The sequence below is a fragment of the Tyto alba genome, unplaced genomic scaffold, assembly GCF_018691265.1.
Source record: "Tyto alba isolate M040663 unplaced genomic scaffold, T.alba_DEE_v4.0 Super-Scaffold_6, whole genome shotgun sequence".
In the NCBI taxonomy this organism is placed as follows: domain Eukaryota; kingdom Metazoa; phylum Chordata; class Aves; order Strigiformes; family Tytonidae; genus Tyto; species Tyto alba.
Window position 1 is genome coordinate 43,903,323 of NW_024881327.1, and position 16,196 is coordinate 43,919,518.

General features: G+C 37.2%; 1 protein-coding gene across 17 annotated transcripts in view; it reads right to left on the bottom strand.

Moving 5' to 3' along the window:
* Positions 1–16,196, bottom strand: part of ABLIM2 (actin binding LIM protein family member 2) — a 145,317-nt gene that overhangs the window by 71,748 nt on the left and 57,373 nt on the right. For all 17 annotated transcript variants that reach the window (XM_042808152.1, XM_042808158.1, XM_042808154.1 and 14 more), the window contains exons 4-6: positions 8,490–8,605; positions 3,610–3,736; positions 1,505–1,598 (exon numbers count right to left, since the gene is read on the bottom strand). In XM_042808152.1, the coding sequence (XP_042664086.1) occupies positions 1,505–1,598; positions 3,610–3,736; positions 8,490–8,605 (337 nt within the window). The remainder of the gene's footprint in view (positions 1–1,504; positions 1,599–3,609; positions 3,737–8,489; positions 8,606–16,196) is intronic.

Genomic DNA, 16,196 nt, shown 5'->3' on the forward strand with positions numbered 1-16,196 from the left:
AGGTCCCACAAATCCAATTTAGTGCTGTTACCATGCAAATCTTTTCAACATTTTTTTCCTTTTCATCATCCACAGAGACAGTAAGGACCCAGTTCTTAATCACATCACACCACATGTTATTGTTTAACCATACTGCAGGTAAAATAGTACCGAATAAAAAGAGTATTTTTGTACAGATATTTCAGGACAAGAACCAGGACAGAAAAACACAATATTGTGAAGTCAAGAATCAGTACAGAAATTGGATCTTCTGCTATCCCAATTTAGTATTAATCATTCCCTGTAATTTGCTATGAATAAGTGCACCCCAAATTTGCTATAGCTTTGACCATGACACTCTTCTGTCTGCATTCACCTCTCTTCTTTATTGCATCAAATATAAGTTAATTAGCTTCACCTTCAAAACATGTAAGTAAGCTCTGAAAACATGTAGCAGCTTCCAGTGGTCATCTTTTACATTTTTTAATATTTTTAAATGTTTTCTAATGTTTTCTTCCAGTTTGCCTCTCCCACTTGAGAGCCGTCTGTAAAAAGTGAGAAAGGTGACTTTATACTTTTTTCAGAGAGACCTTTATTAGAAGTCTATTTTCTGAGATGTCTGTAAAAACATATGATAATGGAAAAGCCTCCCATGCCTAACCCTAACATCATATCATGCCATCCTAGTATGAACTCATTGTTTCCTTCCACTTGTTTCTCAGTTTCTACCTAGCTATAATCATCCACCATTTGGACAGTTAAGTCGTTGTATGACTCACAGCAGATCTTTCTCTGGTGGAAGGCCTTTGGGACTTCTCCAGGCTTTCTTAACTGATGAAGAGCAAGAAGTAAACTGAGTGACCCGGGGAACCTCTTCCTAACTCTAATTCTGCTAAGGCTTCACCAGACACAGGGAAAGCACAGAAAGAAAAAGTGGATAATCGATGACATTGATAGGATAACAATTCACTTAGATCCAAGGATAAATTCTATTCAGATCAAAGGAATATATTAATTTCTGACCCTGGGCCAGTTATGTGGAAGTCTTTTTTGCATAAAGCATAAACATGTGCCTACACTAAACAACCTCTCTGCCTTTTAGAACAACAAACTCAAAAAAATCCCTGCAAAAGAGCTCATTTATGGGTGTAAAAATACATTTCAAATTATTAATTTTAGGTTTTGAACAGCTTCATCTTAACTCTGGGGAAATAAAATAGAATCAGAAAGCAGAAATTAGAAAGGAATTTAGTGCAAGTATTAAAATGTGCCCGATAACCCATTCACTTATTACTTCTGCTACCTGAACATTCCCCAGTACCACAAATATCCATTTAGGGAATGTATCAGTAACAGAAGAAACAAAGAAGAATTATAGAAAAAGTTCTTAGTATTTCATAAAAGTAACATTAAACTGTTGCATTAACATTCGTGAGCATACAACTACACCCAAAAGAGCAAGTCTCTTTGTACTTGAAAGTCTCTTTGTATTCTTTGAGATATGTTTGAGAGGTTCTATCCTTACCTCAAGAACTCTTCCTGTGATATACTTTTCACAATTGTCACATCTGATACCAAACTTTGCATGATAGTCTGTCTCGCAGTATGGAACACCATCCCTAGGGAAGAACAACAGGTCATACAGAGATTGCTTTACATAGGCTCTTAATGGGAGATTATACAGCTAAAATTTGTTAATGCTTCAACACTTCATAGGGCATTAATGGACTTTCTCACCTACCAAATCCTTGTATTTATTAATTTTGTAAAGAACTGAATAGTTAATGAACTATTCAGACCCTTTAGAGTCTACTATGACCCCAGTTCCCTGCCTTGTGGCCAAATTCAGCCATTGTCTCTCCCCTTGTCACAACACTCAGTCCCTGAGACCCTCACACCATTTGTTTTGATAGTGTTACTCATTAACTTCTTCCACATTTCCCCCCTTTTTGGAAAAAATAGCTATTTCTACATATTCTTTCCCTCTTATCATCTAATATATGTATCATCTAATATATATATCCTCTAATCTTTTAGCTTAGACTGCACAGAGTGATTTCTCAAATTAGTATCTTGTCTTTAAACCAAGTTTTGATTAACATTTAAGTCTACTGACATTCTTGACTGTAATTCCTTAAAGATACTCATGGATTAACCACCTCAGGAACCTGCTCCATAGAAGACAGTAACAACTACGAGAACTGAACCTGAGCAGCAGAAGAGATCTTGCAGTACGTCCATGCATTGCGTGAATAGTTATTTCACCACAAGTGATTTAAAATAATGTACAATTTAAAAATATGAATAATAAAAACAGGAGTCTTAGCTTTTATTCTGAAAAGTCAGAACCAGAACATTTAGGCTATTGCTCTGAAATGAACCTATTTGTTAATGTTACATTTAGATCACAGTTTTATGAAGTTTTACACTTAGACCATTAAACCGATGAATGAAAATAAATAGCTCTACAAGAAATTGGAGACTCTTGTCCTGTTTCAAAGTGCAAGTAAAACATAGTTAAATATGTTTAGTGCGTTAGGCTAAAATAGCCCATGATCAGACAGATTTATTAGCAGAGGCATAATTTTATTGGATGTTTCCCTGGAGAAACATAAAAATTAATTTTATAGCATAGAAGTTGGATTGTTTAGAGATTAACCTATAAGTTATCACAATAATTAATTTAATTAATTGAAGACAGGATGTTTCTTCTCTTGAGTTATTTTGTTTGGCATTTAGCTTTTTAAAAAAGAAGATTTCACAATAACTATATCTTTACAATTTATGGGGTTTTTATTATTAAATAACATGCAAAGAAAGCACTGTACATGTTATGCTACAGCAGAGTAGCATAACATTTGAAATAATGCAAAATCTTATTTAAGAACACCCTTTTATTAAATATTGTTTCTCCAGTGCAAGCTGTTAAATTAAAAGTTATACTTGTATTAATCCAAATCCAAAGAATTATTGAAAGTCAGTGGGATACAAGCTCTGAAACTCCATCATCTCTGGGCACTGGTGATTGAGTTACTTAGCTGTTTAGGAAAATTTCATTATATCAATACATTTCCCTGAAGAAGAAATTAATGCCAGGTGCCTTGGCCAGTGAAAGCCCTGTACCTCACCAGACTGATACAAGTGTTGACATGGGACTTGGTCTGCATGTGTGCTTTGTGCTGCCTCGCATTGCTGTCATCACATTCAGCCCAAATCTGACAGCACAAGGTGCTGGAGCAGCACAAAAGCATGATATGCACCTCCTTAATGAACTTTTTGAGAACATTTTTGTTTATGTGAAACACATGGAAAGGATATCATATGGTTGTTCACATTACAGCATTACATAGACCAAAGTCAAACACAGATAACTAAGGGTGAATCTACTGGTCTTTCAAGCACACACATCTGCTCGGTCAACTCCCATTCTAGGAAAATGGACAAATTCAACTTCTACTTAATTTGATTTTTTTTTTTTTGCTTTTAATACAATTAAGGTAATAATATCTAATTTTTTATATAACTCCAAGCATACATAAATAAAAACTAAAGGATATGCAATGCTAAATTAACTATTTGGTAATAAAAGAATGCTGAAAATGAGTGAAAATGCTCCTCTATTTAGCTTACTTGCTGATGTACTCCGCATTCAGTAGCTTGCCGCATGTACTGCATTTAAAACAACCTAAATGCCAGTGTTTGTCCAAGGCAACCAATGACTGTCCATTTTTTATTTCTGAACCACAGCCCCCACAATCTGCAAGAGAAAAATCCAATAGGAGAGAATCAGAAGCTTTAGATGGTCACACAACAATACAGGTTCCTTCAGTAACAGCTCATGCAAGTTCTAAAGCTCGCTGCTCATTCATGGGTGACACATGATGCTCCCCTAATATTGTCCTAACATTGCTAGAAAATATGAATTATTCAAAGAAAAAAAACAATGACTTAGGTTTTCTAGCAACTTAGATTTTAATTAATTTATACTGTGTTTAAAACATAAGTTTTTCTGATTAAGTTTTCAAGCATCACAAATCAGCCCAATAAAGTTAATAAAAAAGACCTAAAAATCATGAGATTAAAACAAATAATTGAACCTTCATACTATGCTTCTGGCTCTGAAAGCCTTACTTATTATTTCAAAACTCTTTCTGTAACCATGAAAAAAACCTAAGCTGAAATTCTGATGTGAAATTCTGTAACCAGGAAAAATACACCTATACTTGAGGCATTACAAATTCCTGAGTAGTAGTGACATTGCAATATGTGAAAGCAATGGCTGGCTATATATTTATTATTTATAAAAATTTACTTATATAAACCTTCAAAAAGTGGCAATGAAAATTAAATGCAAAACATGTCATGACTTGAATAGGCTAGACTATATTGGTTAAACAGGCTATACCTGAACTAACTATACACCCTGGAAAAAGTAATGGAGGCCAAGACTTTTGGGGGGGGGACTGGTTGCTTTTCAGGTTTTTTTAATGATGGATGCTTTTGATTATGCTAGTAAAAACCAAATCTACTCTCACTTTCCAAACCAACAGTCTACCAGTGAGCATCCTGTTTATAGATGCTACATAGACATGAGATTTAAACCTGATTCTCTATATCGTAAATGAATCCTCTACTACCCTACAGGATCCAGCTCTCATTCACTCTTTACTCCATAGATTCCTGTCTATGTATAATTTTCTTACAAAATGTTAAAATAGTCAGAATATGTGAAAAAATAGGGATAAATATCAGTAATAAACTGGTTCTAGTATCAGTATCTCAGTAACCCTTCTAATCCTCCATATGATTATATCTTCCATCTTATGTGAAACCATACTTTTTTTTTTTTTTCAGGAATTCTTCATGTATACAAACAATTTGCTAGAGAAAAGACAAAACCTGAAAGACACTTCAAGAGGCATTTAGAGATGTCAGAAGAGAAAAAAAAACGAACAATGTCTTGCATGGAAGAGAGAGATACACAAAAGCATTAAAAAAGATTTATCTAGTTATTAAGAAAGAACTCCAAACACAGGATCTCATTAAAAGATTTAAACAGTCCTCTTAAAAACTTTCTGATTTAAGATTCTATTTAGTTGGTTATGTGACACTAATGAGACACTCTCAGTAAAATTGTAAATGTTTCATCTCTGAGAGCACAACAATAAAGGATAGTTCTTATTTTCCTTTAGTGGATTTGGAATGGATTACAAGAGTAATAATATGTCTTTCTAATGTCACCCTGTAGAGCACCAATATGTGGAAACAAGCCCAGCAAAAAAGTGTATGCACCACAGATCAGAACATTTGAATTTTGCTAATAAAAGAGAACATTTGGGTGTGTGCCTGGATTTAGTTCCACAAGAGAATAAATACTGCTGTATTTTGCAGTATCTATTCTTTAACTGCAATCAGAAATTTGTTTGTGATCTCCCCTGCACCAGGGTTCATCTGGTAATCTGATTTAATCTCAGTGGTTGAGGGTTTATTTCACAAATTTAATACAACACCATGTGCTCAGGTGTCATTCACCTTTCCTTTGGTTTAAGACTGGGTGGGCAGAAATACAGCATTTTGTGAGCTATTTTTTTATTTCCAACTGCCATTTTCTTTGTTAAATTCCAGATAATTAAAACCAAATATTATGGTTGCTATGCCAACAGTGCCTACTGATGCAACGTCCTTGTCTTCCTGTCTTGGATGCAGCATCCTTTGGTGACTCACCTAATTTCAACCAATAACTCTGTAGAACACATCAATTTGCTGCTACATGTTGATATTCTTCCCTGAGTACTCTTTCAATATCAACACCGCCACGAGAGGTTTTCACAGCTAGCATTTTATAAACAAAACAAAACAGGTATGTAGGTATTTATATAACAATAAAAAATTCAAGGACTCAAGCAAAAAGCAACTGTTTGACATTCTTCATTTCTTCCAAATGTAATGCATAAAGGAGGTCAAAACCAAAGTGGAAGGACAGAAATAGAAGGACTGGTCAGAGAGGGCAGTGAGTCCCAAGAGATCTCCTGAAAGCATTCTTGAGCTCAAGTCAGAGATATACAGGCTGACGAATAACATACATTGTATACATCAGGCAGTTCTGAGCCGGAAGCAAAACCAGCGTGGATCAACATATTACTTAGTCCTTGAGTCAGCTTGCTTTAAGTCACACACCTTTGTACACTACTGTTCTTTTATGAAAAGAATAGTTCATTTAAAACATTAAGGTCCTTTCCAAGAAGACTGTGTTAAAACAAGGAGACACACCATTTACTGCTTTCTGTAACGTGTAGCATAGCTACAGACAGCCATTCAGGACATTCAATTTTTCAGTTCAGCCACGATGTCTTTAATGCTGCTTGTTTATTCCTGAAACACTGGTTCTAGCCTAAGGATTAAGGTGCTTGGAAAACAGCTGGTATTATATATATTGCTCTTTCACATATTACAATTAATCTGAATGTTTCCCAAATTCTTTATTATCTTTTTAGACATTTTGTTAATTTTCTGTGTATTTTCATTGGTCAGGCTCTTACAGATCCTGCTACATACACATGCACGCACCTCCTGGTATTTGTGGCTGCAGTGCTCCCCACTGACCCATCAAAGCTCTATTCCCCACACCAAGGAAGGATTATACCACTGCTGTCCAATTTCCTGAACCCCATGAGCTCACAGCTCCTGGGTCAGCTGAAATCAGAAGATGCTGGCCTGCAGCTGCACTGCAAGACACTGGGAAAATGGAGTAAGGAAGAGATAAGAAAGGATATAGAACACAGGTAAGGATGATATTTACTACAATCCTGGCAACATCATGGCGCAATTTACTTGCAGGCCAGATATGGGCTTCAGTTTGCCCGTTGAGAAGTCGTCATACCTATCAGCCAACCCCCATCAGTACATCATTTGAAAAGCAGAGCTTGTTAGTCTCAGGTGAAGATGAGATCATATTCCTTTAGAAATCTATTCTACAGTGTGGCAGATATCATCCAAGTTTGAACTAAGACTCTCAACCAATTTCACTGAAACCTATGGAAAGACTCCATCCATTTTTAATGAGATTTAAAGCAGACTTGTATTTGAGGTTTAAATACGTATGTTTGGGATTTTACTTGGGGAAAAACTAAACTTTTGTTTTCCAAGATCAGGTTTTGCCACAAAGATGTGCTTCCAGTGCTGCTTCCCTTTGAAGCAAGTGGTTTGCTGAGGTTTGCAGGTACTTGTGCACTGAGGAGACTCGGTGCAGTGAACCGAGAGAGCTGGGGAAATGCAGCACAAAAAAAACTCTCCGTGGGCTGTATGTGTGTGTGTACAGAGAAAGGGAATGTAAGTACATTAAAGGATTCTGTATCACAGATAATCAAATGAGCTTGTTCTGTCAGTACTCAACAAGGCAAATAATTTCCATTAAAGTCAAAGCCACTTTTCCCATATGACAAAGAGACAGACAGATGATAGGCCATTAAAGTATGGATCTGCAAACACAGCCAGCCAAGATGGCTGAGAATGATCCATCTCTGGAAAAAGTGACAAGAGAAAGCACCTAAGAGAGGAGGACATCCCCCCCAAAGAGAACAGCAGTAGCAATAGAGGACTCAGCATAGCATCTCTCACTGCATTCACACAGCAGCTTTTGCTGACAAACTGGTGAAAGGAGATTGTGAAAAATCCTGTAAAAATACAGATGTGGGGAAAAACAAATTAAAAAGAAAAAAAAACTTTCTCCCTGAAGTGTGCTGGATTCTTTATATACAAAGAAGAGCAATCTGTGGGGTCCTTCCTTGCTGAATCCAGCTTGATATAATTTGACAGTCATTAAAAATATTCCTGTTATTGCTGTTTACTTGAATTGCTGTTGCTGTTTAATTACATAAAGGCAGTGGTTAACGTTAAAGAGTGACAGCTACTCATGAACAAATTATCAGAAGAACAGAGTTCAGAGCAACACCACTCTGATCTGCTGCAAAAAAGGTGGTATGAAAAGACCACATTTCTTCTCTGCAGTGCTTGTATCTTCTGATAACACACAATAGTGCAGAGGTCAAGGCACATGTCCTTCTGGTCATGTTGCACACATTAACCCTTCCTGTGTAGTATTTAGCCATGCAATCCTGTCACTGATATTTTCTGAAGCAATACTGGAACACATACAAATTATTAAATCTCACACTGGATTTTATTTTAGCTGGGGTTGGACTAAATCTGCAAAAAATATTAACATCTACATTACACATTCCTCCAAATAATTTGATTTATTCCTATTTTAATAAAATGTTTTAAGAGGTTCTGTGTATTGTTAACCCCATAGTGGCACCATTTCTGTTTCTTTTTACTATCAGACTTTCTCAGAAAAGTACCATATACTTTTTCACATAACTACACTGTATTTCTTGACATCTTTTATGCGGCATAGTAGTAGAAGCTCTAGTTACACATACTGGTGTAAAACTGTGTTCTTTAATCCTGTGCAGACTAAGAAGTACCAACAGAAAAGATCAGAAACTTACTTCGCAGGTTCTGTACAGGGAAAGAGCCAGTGCTACTGGAAGCGGGCAGGGAACATTTCTGGCAAATGCACTCCTTCCCATTAAAAGTTACCCGGTCACCCGCGGGGAAAGGCAGTCTGCAACAGAGGAAACAAAAGCAAACAGGTTACAGTCTCATGTCTTTATCAAAATGAAATATCTTTCCATAACAGAACTGCTTATTACTCTGGTTTCTTTTTCTTTGCTTGCCCAGTTCTCATTCATGATTTTTCAGCCACTTGGAGGCTAAAGTATCAAAGGGACATATCAAACAGACAATTGCAAATGCAGATGTTACAGCTACTTAGAAAAAAATAATATCTAAAGATACAAATATACACTGAGCACTCAAGTCCAAATCTTTGTGTATCTAAGAAATGTAGTATCAGCAAGCGTTGATCACTAACAGGATCAGTTACAGAATGAAAATAAAATTGGCATTACAGGGAGTAAGTACAGGCAAATACAGCTGCTTTTATGTTGTTAAAACACTGCATGAGACTGATGACTTTTATACATTATAAAACCAGCACTTGTCCTCCCAGCTTTGATCATATCAAAGTCCTCTTAATCTATATGCTCAGAAAGCAAATGTCAGTGAACTCTCATAGGAGAAAAATCTATCCCAGTTATAAAACCCAAAGCATCTCATTACTTGTTTGTTCTACTCAACAACAGCTGTCCTTACACTTAATTAAATCCTTCCTTTTTATCAATGCCCTTAAAACAAAAAGCTTTCCACTGTGAGCTTTCTTCTCTGGGCACAGAAACTGCTGAGGTTTTTTTCTGCAAGAGGACCAGATGGACAAATCACTTCATAATGCAGCAAAGGATGGTGAGGATTTAGAAAGACATTTCACTCCACCCAAAGCTCATGTCCAACTAAATCCCAAACGAACTATCAAAATATGGCTTAAGTGAGGCACAAATATAACACAGGCCTTCTGCCTCATTGTGAAGTCCATCTGATCAGATTATTTCATTAACATTTCATTAAAACTCTGCATGACATTCCCCACAATGCTATCAAATTCATACTGAGAGGTTATCTTCACTACAAAAGCTGCACAGATACTTCTCAGTCAGCATGAACATTATTTTGCTCCCTAAACCACCCAGAAGTGGCTTATTCTACATTTGTGTTGCATTTAAAAGACAAATTTTATTACTTAAAAAGAGAATAAAAGCAATGCTGTCCTTTGTTTCTAAATAATGTTACTAATATATTTTTTAAACCAACTAAATAAGCATTCAGAACTGTCATCCATTTTGGACCACAGGCAATACTTCAAAAGTCATGAGGACACATGGAGTTTAAACATTGTCATACCTTTGGATATCTGACAATTAATTCTGCTTTTCACCTTTTTTTTTTTTTTCCTTTACTAATGACTTTATACTCCAAATACTTGCTACCTTCTTACCTACCTAAAGTTAAGATAAGGAAAAATATCTTTTAGAAAGCACCTTGCTTATTTTATGGAAATAGCCTTGAAATAACCTTAAAATTGCCTTACTTTTTGACACAACCAAATGCTCCATGTGTGATTCTGATACAAATGGGCCCAACACCATGTTAGTACATATCCAGGAGTCCTAAATTTCCACCTGTTAAAGAGAGGATTTTCTACCAGGAATTTTACTCAATAACCTGTTCAGAAGAAAACACCGTCTCTAGTACAACAGACATGATGTGATGGAGCCACACTGCAGTGAGCAGCAAGTGTGTCCGATCTTGCAGCAATCCAGCAGCAGCAAGCTCCTGTGCTATATATTTTTAAAAAAACGTTCTTTTTAGGTCAGAACTGTTATTCGCAACAGATTTTTATACTGCTTAAAGTCATGGAGCCTTCTAATATATGTAATAATAAAAGGGTTTCATGAACATCACAGAACAGCTGAGGTTGGAAAGGACCTCTGGAGGTCATTTGGTCCAAGCCAGAAGTTTTTTCAAATAAACATACACACATTTTAATAAAAATTAGTAGATGTGATACACTTATAAATGGATAATAAAAATTAATGACTAATTACCAAAAACTGTCTCAAAAATGAAGTGATATAAATCAAATGTTGTCCTAGTTTTCTACTGCCAATATGAAAGAAACCATTTAATCATGTTTTCATTTTAACAAAATATTACAAAATCAAGCTCTAGAACTTAGCACTACTGACTGACCTGGAAAGTCATAAACCAAGGAAATTCAACTTTTCCAGAACTGAGACAAGAACTTGTAATCAATCTCCCATGTGTTTTTAGGAAGACATCTCATCTTGACCTACACATACCCATAGACTTATTATGACCACTGGTAATCTACTCCAAATTAAAACCCCACAAAAATGGTAACCTGCTCCACAGATACAATCACACAACTACACTGTCATACAACTATCCCAACATCTTTAATTCTTATGCACAGTTGCACACCCTGGACACGATAGTAATATCAAGTATGTTTTGGGGACCAAGACTCAGCTAATGACCCAACTGGACTCTCATGAGATGTCTCAGTAAAACAGCAGACTTTGCACCATTAATAATCTCGGAAACGGTGATGTACTGGAAGCCATGAATGGTTCACTGCTCTGAAGACGTACTGCAACTACTGAGCATTCTTGTATCTAGTAAATTAGGAGCAGTAGCCAGAGGGAAGGTTAAAGTATTTTTTTGACTCGATGATTTACCTAACAAAAATCCAGCTGAACTACCAGCTGAACACATAAGCCCATTTTAAACAAATGAACCAAGCATCAAGTAAAGTAGAAGCAGGGACCAATCACTTTGAACTGGCTCATCTACATTAGGCAACTGGACGATAGGTAAGAAAATAAGTTAAATCTAGAAGAGAAGAATAATTGACCTCCTATGACACAAAGAGAGCCAGGCAGATGACACCTACAAAATATGCCAAAGCTCACAGACACTGCAGCATGCCAAAGCCTCCTTAGGGGGAAGGGCATGTGGGGGGTTTCCTGCTCCACAAACATATCTTACTTGGTTTATTTTCTGAAAGTTGAGTAACTAGTCACTGTGATCTTCCATTCAGAGGGGAGAAGGCAACTATTTCACTTCTCTATTAAGTTTTCCACATCCGCAAGGTATCTTGTTCTAGAAAAGAAGGGAAATCCTTCTTGGAAGTTGTCCATCCGCAGACACTGCCTTCCCTCACTGGTCTTCTAAACCCATAATTAAGTCTCAGCGTTTGCTTCACTGTTTTGTTCATTGGGAATCCAGAATTTGCACACAACACGTTTGCTGGTATTTCTGTAACATCTGACCTCTCCCTTTCACGAGCAGCCCTTCTTGAGGATTTCAACACTGGTACGAGTGAAGGCACAACAGAAGGTGATAACAGTCAATTAGCGAGGTTTCAGTTTCTGAGCTCTTTAACTTGTGAGCAGGACTATATATAGCATTGTAGGTTAAAAGCAGTGTATCTGCTGTTGAATATAATGACATCTCACAACCAGTCACCCACTAAACATTGCAAGGTATGTGTTTTAATAAGCTACTTATCCTTTTAAAAACATTCAGTGTGATTTTCACAGTTGGCTAATCTAGTTTTAAAATGAGAATTAAGAGCATCTTTAAAGGAGGTCTCTGAAGTTACTTGTAGGATTTTAATCCATCTTCTATGACTCACTTCCCAATTAATTTTGTTTTATCCACCTGCCTATGATATTGGTAAACCCAGAAAGGACTGGAGCTGACCAACAAAATTATATTGTAAAACATCAAATCACCATCAGTCTAATCCAGGGTAACTCTATGCTGACACTGAAAGGTCTGGTCCTGGTCTTGTCCTTCTCTGCACCATGACTCAACCCATGCGGCTGTGGGCAAGTCATTCAAGCTTTCTGGGACAAATGAAAATATTCAAATTTTTTTCAGAGCAGACAGATGGCCTTCTGTTCTTTACGTTGCTGATCTGATTCTGTGGCTGAACAGTCAACTAAATTTGATATAAGAAAATTAACAGAAGCATATGGTCAGTGGTGGGTAAAGCAAAGCTATTCATTTCAGTGGCACACTGCAGTTACACTGGGTCAGGTGTAATGTCAGACTGCAACCTAAGGACCTACAGGATCAAATTCTTCTCTAATTTGTACCTGCTACAATCACATCCCTCAAGGTTGCTCCATAGGGACGAATTTGACCCAGGGTGTTAAACATCACGAGACAAAGTGGACATTACTTGCCTTCTATTGCCTTCACAAATACCACTGAAGCCAAATGCTAACTCTTGCACCCACAGAGGAATAACTCCATGCACCAGTATAACTCGGGGGTCAGTCAGCCGGAAAACATAAAAAGACATCGAGTCCTGGTGGACACCAAGTTGAACCTGAGTCAGCAGAGTGTCCTTGCAGCAGAGGTCAACTGCATACTGGGCTGCATTAGTGTAGTCAGCAGGTCCAGGGAAGTGATCTTTCCCTCTGCTCATCAATTTGAGAGATTGTGGGTGGAACAGTGTGTACCATTTTGGGCTCCTCAGGACAAGATTTACTGGAGGGAGATCAGTGGAGATGGCTAGGTCCAGAGCTGGAGCACTGGATGCATGAGCAGGAGCTGAAGGAGGTAGACTTGTTCAAAGTCAAAATGTTCAAGAGACATCTTATTGCTGTTTAAAACTACCTAATGATGTGTATAGGAAGTTGGAGCCAGCCTCTTGCCAGAAATACAGGTTGAAAGGACAAGAGGCAGCAGACAAGCTGGAACATGGGAAATGCCAACTCACTATAAGGAGAAGAAAAACCTACCATGGGCATGCTCAAATGCTGGAACAGGCTGTTCAGAGAGTCTGCGGGATCTCCAACGATGGAGATATTTAAAATGTGACTGAACAATGCCTACTTGAACTGGACTTGCCTCAAGCCAGGGGCTGGACCACAGGATCTCCACAAGTCCCTTCCATTTTACAAGACTCTAGGGCAATAGGTATGCTCCATGCATAAACCTGAAGAGCAGGACAGCAAGATTCGTTTGTTCAGGAAGCACCATATATTGATAAATACATTCATTTTACAATCAAAATGCCAAGAACACTCAGTCTGATTTCAAAACTTTGGCCTCAACATCCAGATGAAGAAGACTGTCATGAGATGCTTTAAGAAGTACCCAGCACTGCTTAAGTGGGAACCAAACTCTTTCAAAATTCAGCAGCACTAAAAAAAGTGAGCAATTAAAAAGGTTTAGCATATTCAAGAAGTCTGACATAATTGCTGTGTTCCAGAATAAACTGAATTTTAACTTTTTTCAGTATTGTCTTAATTTCTTAAGACATGCATATACAAAAGCCCTCAGCTTCTTTCTAGAAATAGCAGTGCTGTATGTAGGACTATAAAACCTTCTGCTGGGAGAAAAAAAAATAAAATTTCAGTCTTCTGAGTTTTTATATTCAGCTGCCTGTCCACAGTGACTTACACTTTGAAGATAACAAAAACACAAACAGATTGAGAGAAGTTTTAAACCTGGATTTGGCACAAAACCCCTTCAATATGTACCTGCCTTTTGCCCCTCCACACATTATTCACTTCTGCATGGCACATATTCAATGTCTGTTGATATGCTGTTTCAAGATAAAGCTTCCTAAATTCAGGCAAAATACTGATCTCAGATACCCAAACTCTGTGAGGCAAACATGTACCTGTTTGGTTACTGACCTCGAACATATGTCCTATTTAACCCCCCAGCTAAGTAAGAATCAAACTGTCCTTCTCTCATCATTTACATGTCACAAAAAACTATATTTTTTCAATCTTTATTTAAAAGTATACTAGCATTAAAGGGATAATTATTATACATTCCTCCAACTGGGTGAAATAAACAACCCAAACTTTTTACATTAACCCTTAAAACCAAACCGCAGATTTTTGATACCCTATGTACACACAGCACATCAGTAACACTGAAATCAAATATAGAGTTTATATATAGTACAATCTTATGCAGACCATACATCTTAAGCATGTATGGTCTATGTATGGTCTGCACAAATGTATTAATACATTCATGTAACATCACACTAAGAATTCTCCTGAAAATTCAATTTTCAAAAGTATTATCACAGATATGATTACCCATTGCTTTTTGAAAGACTCCGTTTCCTGCCCTTTCCATCTTGCATAACATACTCCTGGGAGCCGTACAGACATGTCTCTGACACCCATATACGAGCTGTATGCACAATTTTAATAAAACTCAGCCTCTGTTGATAAAGATAGCCTTAATTTTCTCCCTCTTTTATTTCACTTTTACAAAAACGTGAACCTTTTGTAGGAAATGTCTTTGGCAGCCCTCTGGAGGACACAGTCCCTTCCAACTAATGAAACTGTAAGAATAAGATTGTTCACCCACTTCCTGGGAATTTAGTTAATATGCAGTGTTTTTTAATCTGTGTTATTGTTCTTCTCCTCATTACTAGTTTTAGAGATTATCATCATGAAACACAAAAGCAGAGAACTGTTTCACTGGACTATAAACAACACTGGAAGAAGGGACCAATCCCTCAATCTTTATGCCAGTAGAGCAAACATGCAATTGAAACCTAAATTTGTTTAGGAGCCAACAGGTTAATGGAAGATAGAGAGAAACAATGATACATTTTACTGTATTTTTAACAGTTTTTTTTCTGAATACTAGTTCACTTTCTTCACACTTTGACCTGTGGCAGCCCTGGGCAATAGCATCTGAGTCCCAAGGATGAGACAGGTTTCTGACACACAAGCTTTGTCACAAAGGAGGGCAGCAGCTTATGAACCCAGTGCAGAGGGCACCAGGGAACACAGCTCTTTTCTGTGACACTGGGCCACATGGCATTCAAAAGTAGTAATACCAGGAGCTCCAGAAAACAAATGGGCTTGTGTTACTGGCTTTTTCTCACTGCTCCAGCTAGCAGTATGCACACATTTGATTTTCTCACTGATTTTACCATCTGAAGCAATATACACTTCCCACTAGTTTCTATTCAAATCTTATCTTCTCTGAAAATAAAAAAAAAAGGAGTTGCTACTGTGAATGGTTTACTATTCAACATAGGAACAGTTTAGAAGTGTTACTTCAGAGCTATAGAAATACAGGTTATAAAAGTGCTCGTTTAAAGCACTTAACAATCCTGTACCACTCTGGAGACCCGTGTCATGAGTGCAAAGTGCCTTCTGCTGCCAATGTTTTCCTGCTGAAGTTGGTAAGAGCCTTGCTTGGTTTCCATCAGAGCAGGATCAGCCCCATTGTCAGGCCATCATCACCTCTCAAGTTCACACCATTCTGGAAATCAGATTTCTGACAGAGCACGCACATTAAAGTACAGCCGTAAAAGGCAACATCAGATGCAGTTTGTGCGATCAGCCAACTGCCTCAGACAGCATGCTTTTGGCCCATTATTTAAGGTCTCTGCCCATCTGTAAGAAACAAAGACACAAATGGTACCCTTGACTCTTCTCAACAAAGAAAATGCCAAGGTAGAGTGCTTTACAATCCAGTACCTCAAATAAAATGGCTCTATATTTTGCCTTTTAATATTTATATTTTTAAAATTAAAAAAAAAATAGTTATTGTTTGTGGTTAAACCACATGTATTTACAGTCTACCCACCTTACTTTTACTGAGGATATCACTCAATAAAATAAATGCTGCTGATGTTTAGAGAGGACACTCTTTCCCATAAAAAACATAAATTATGTCTG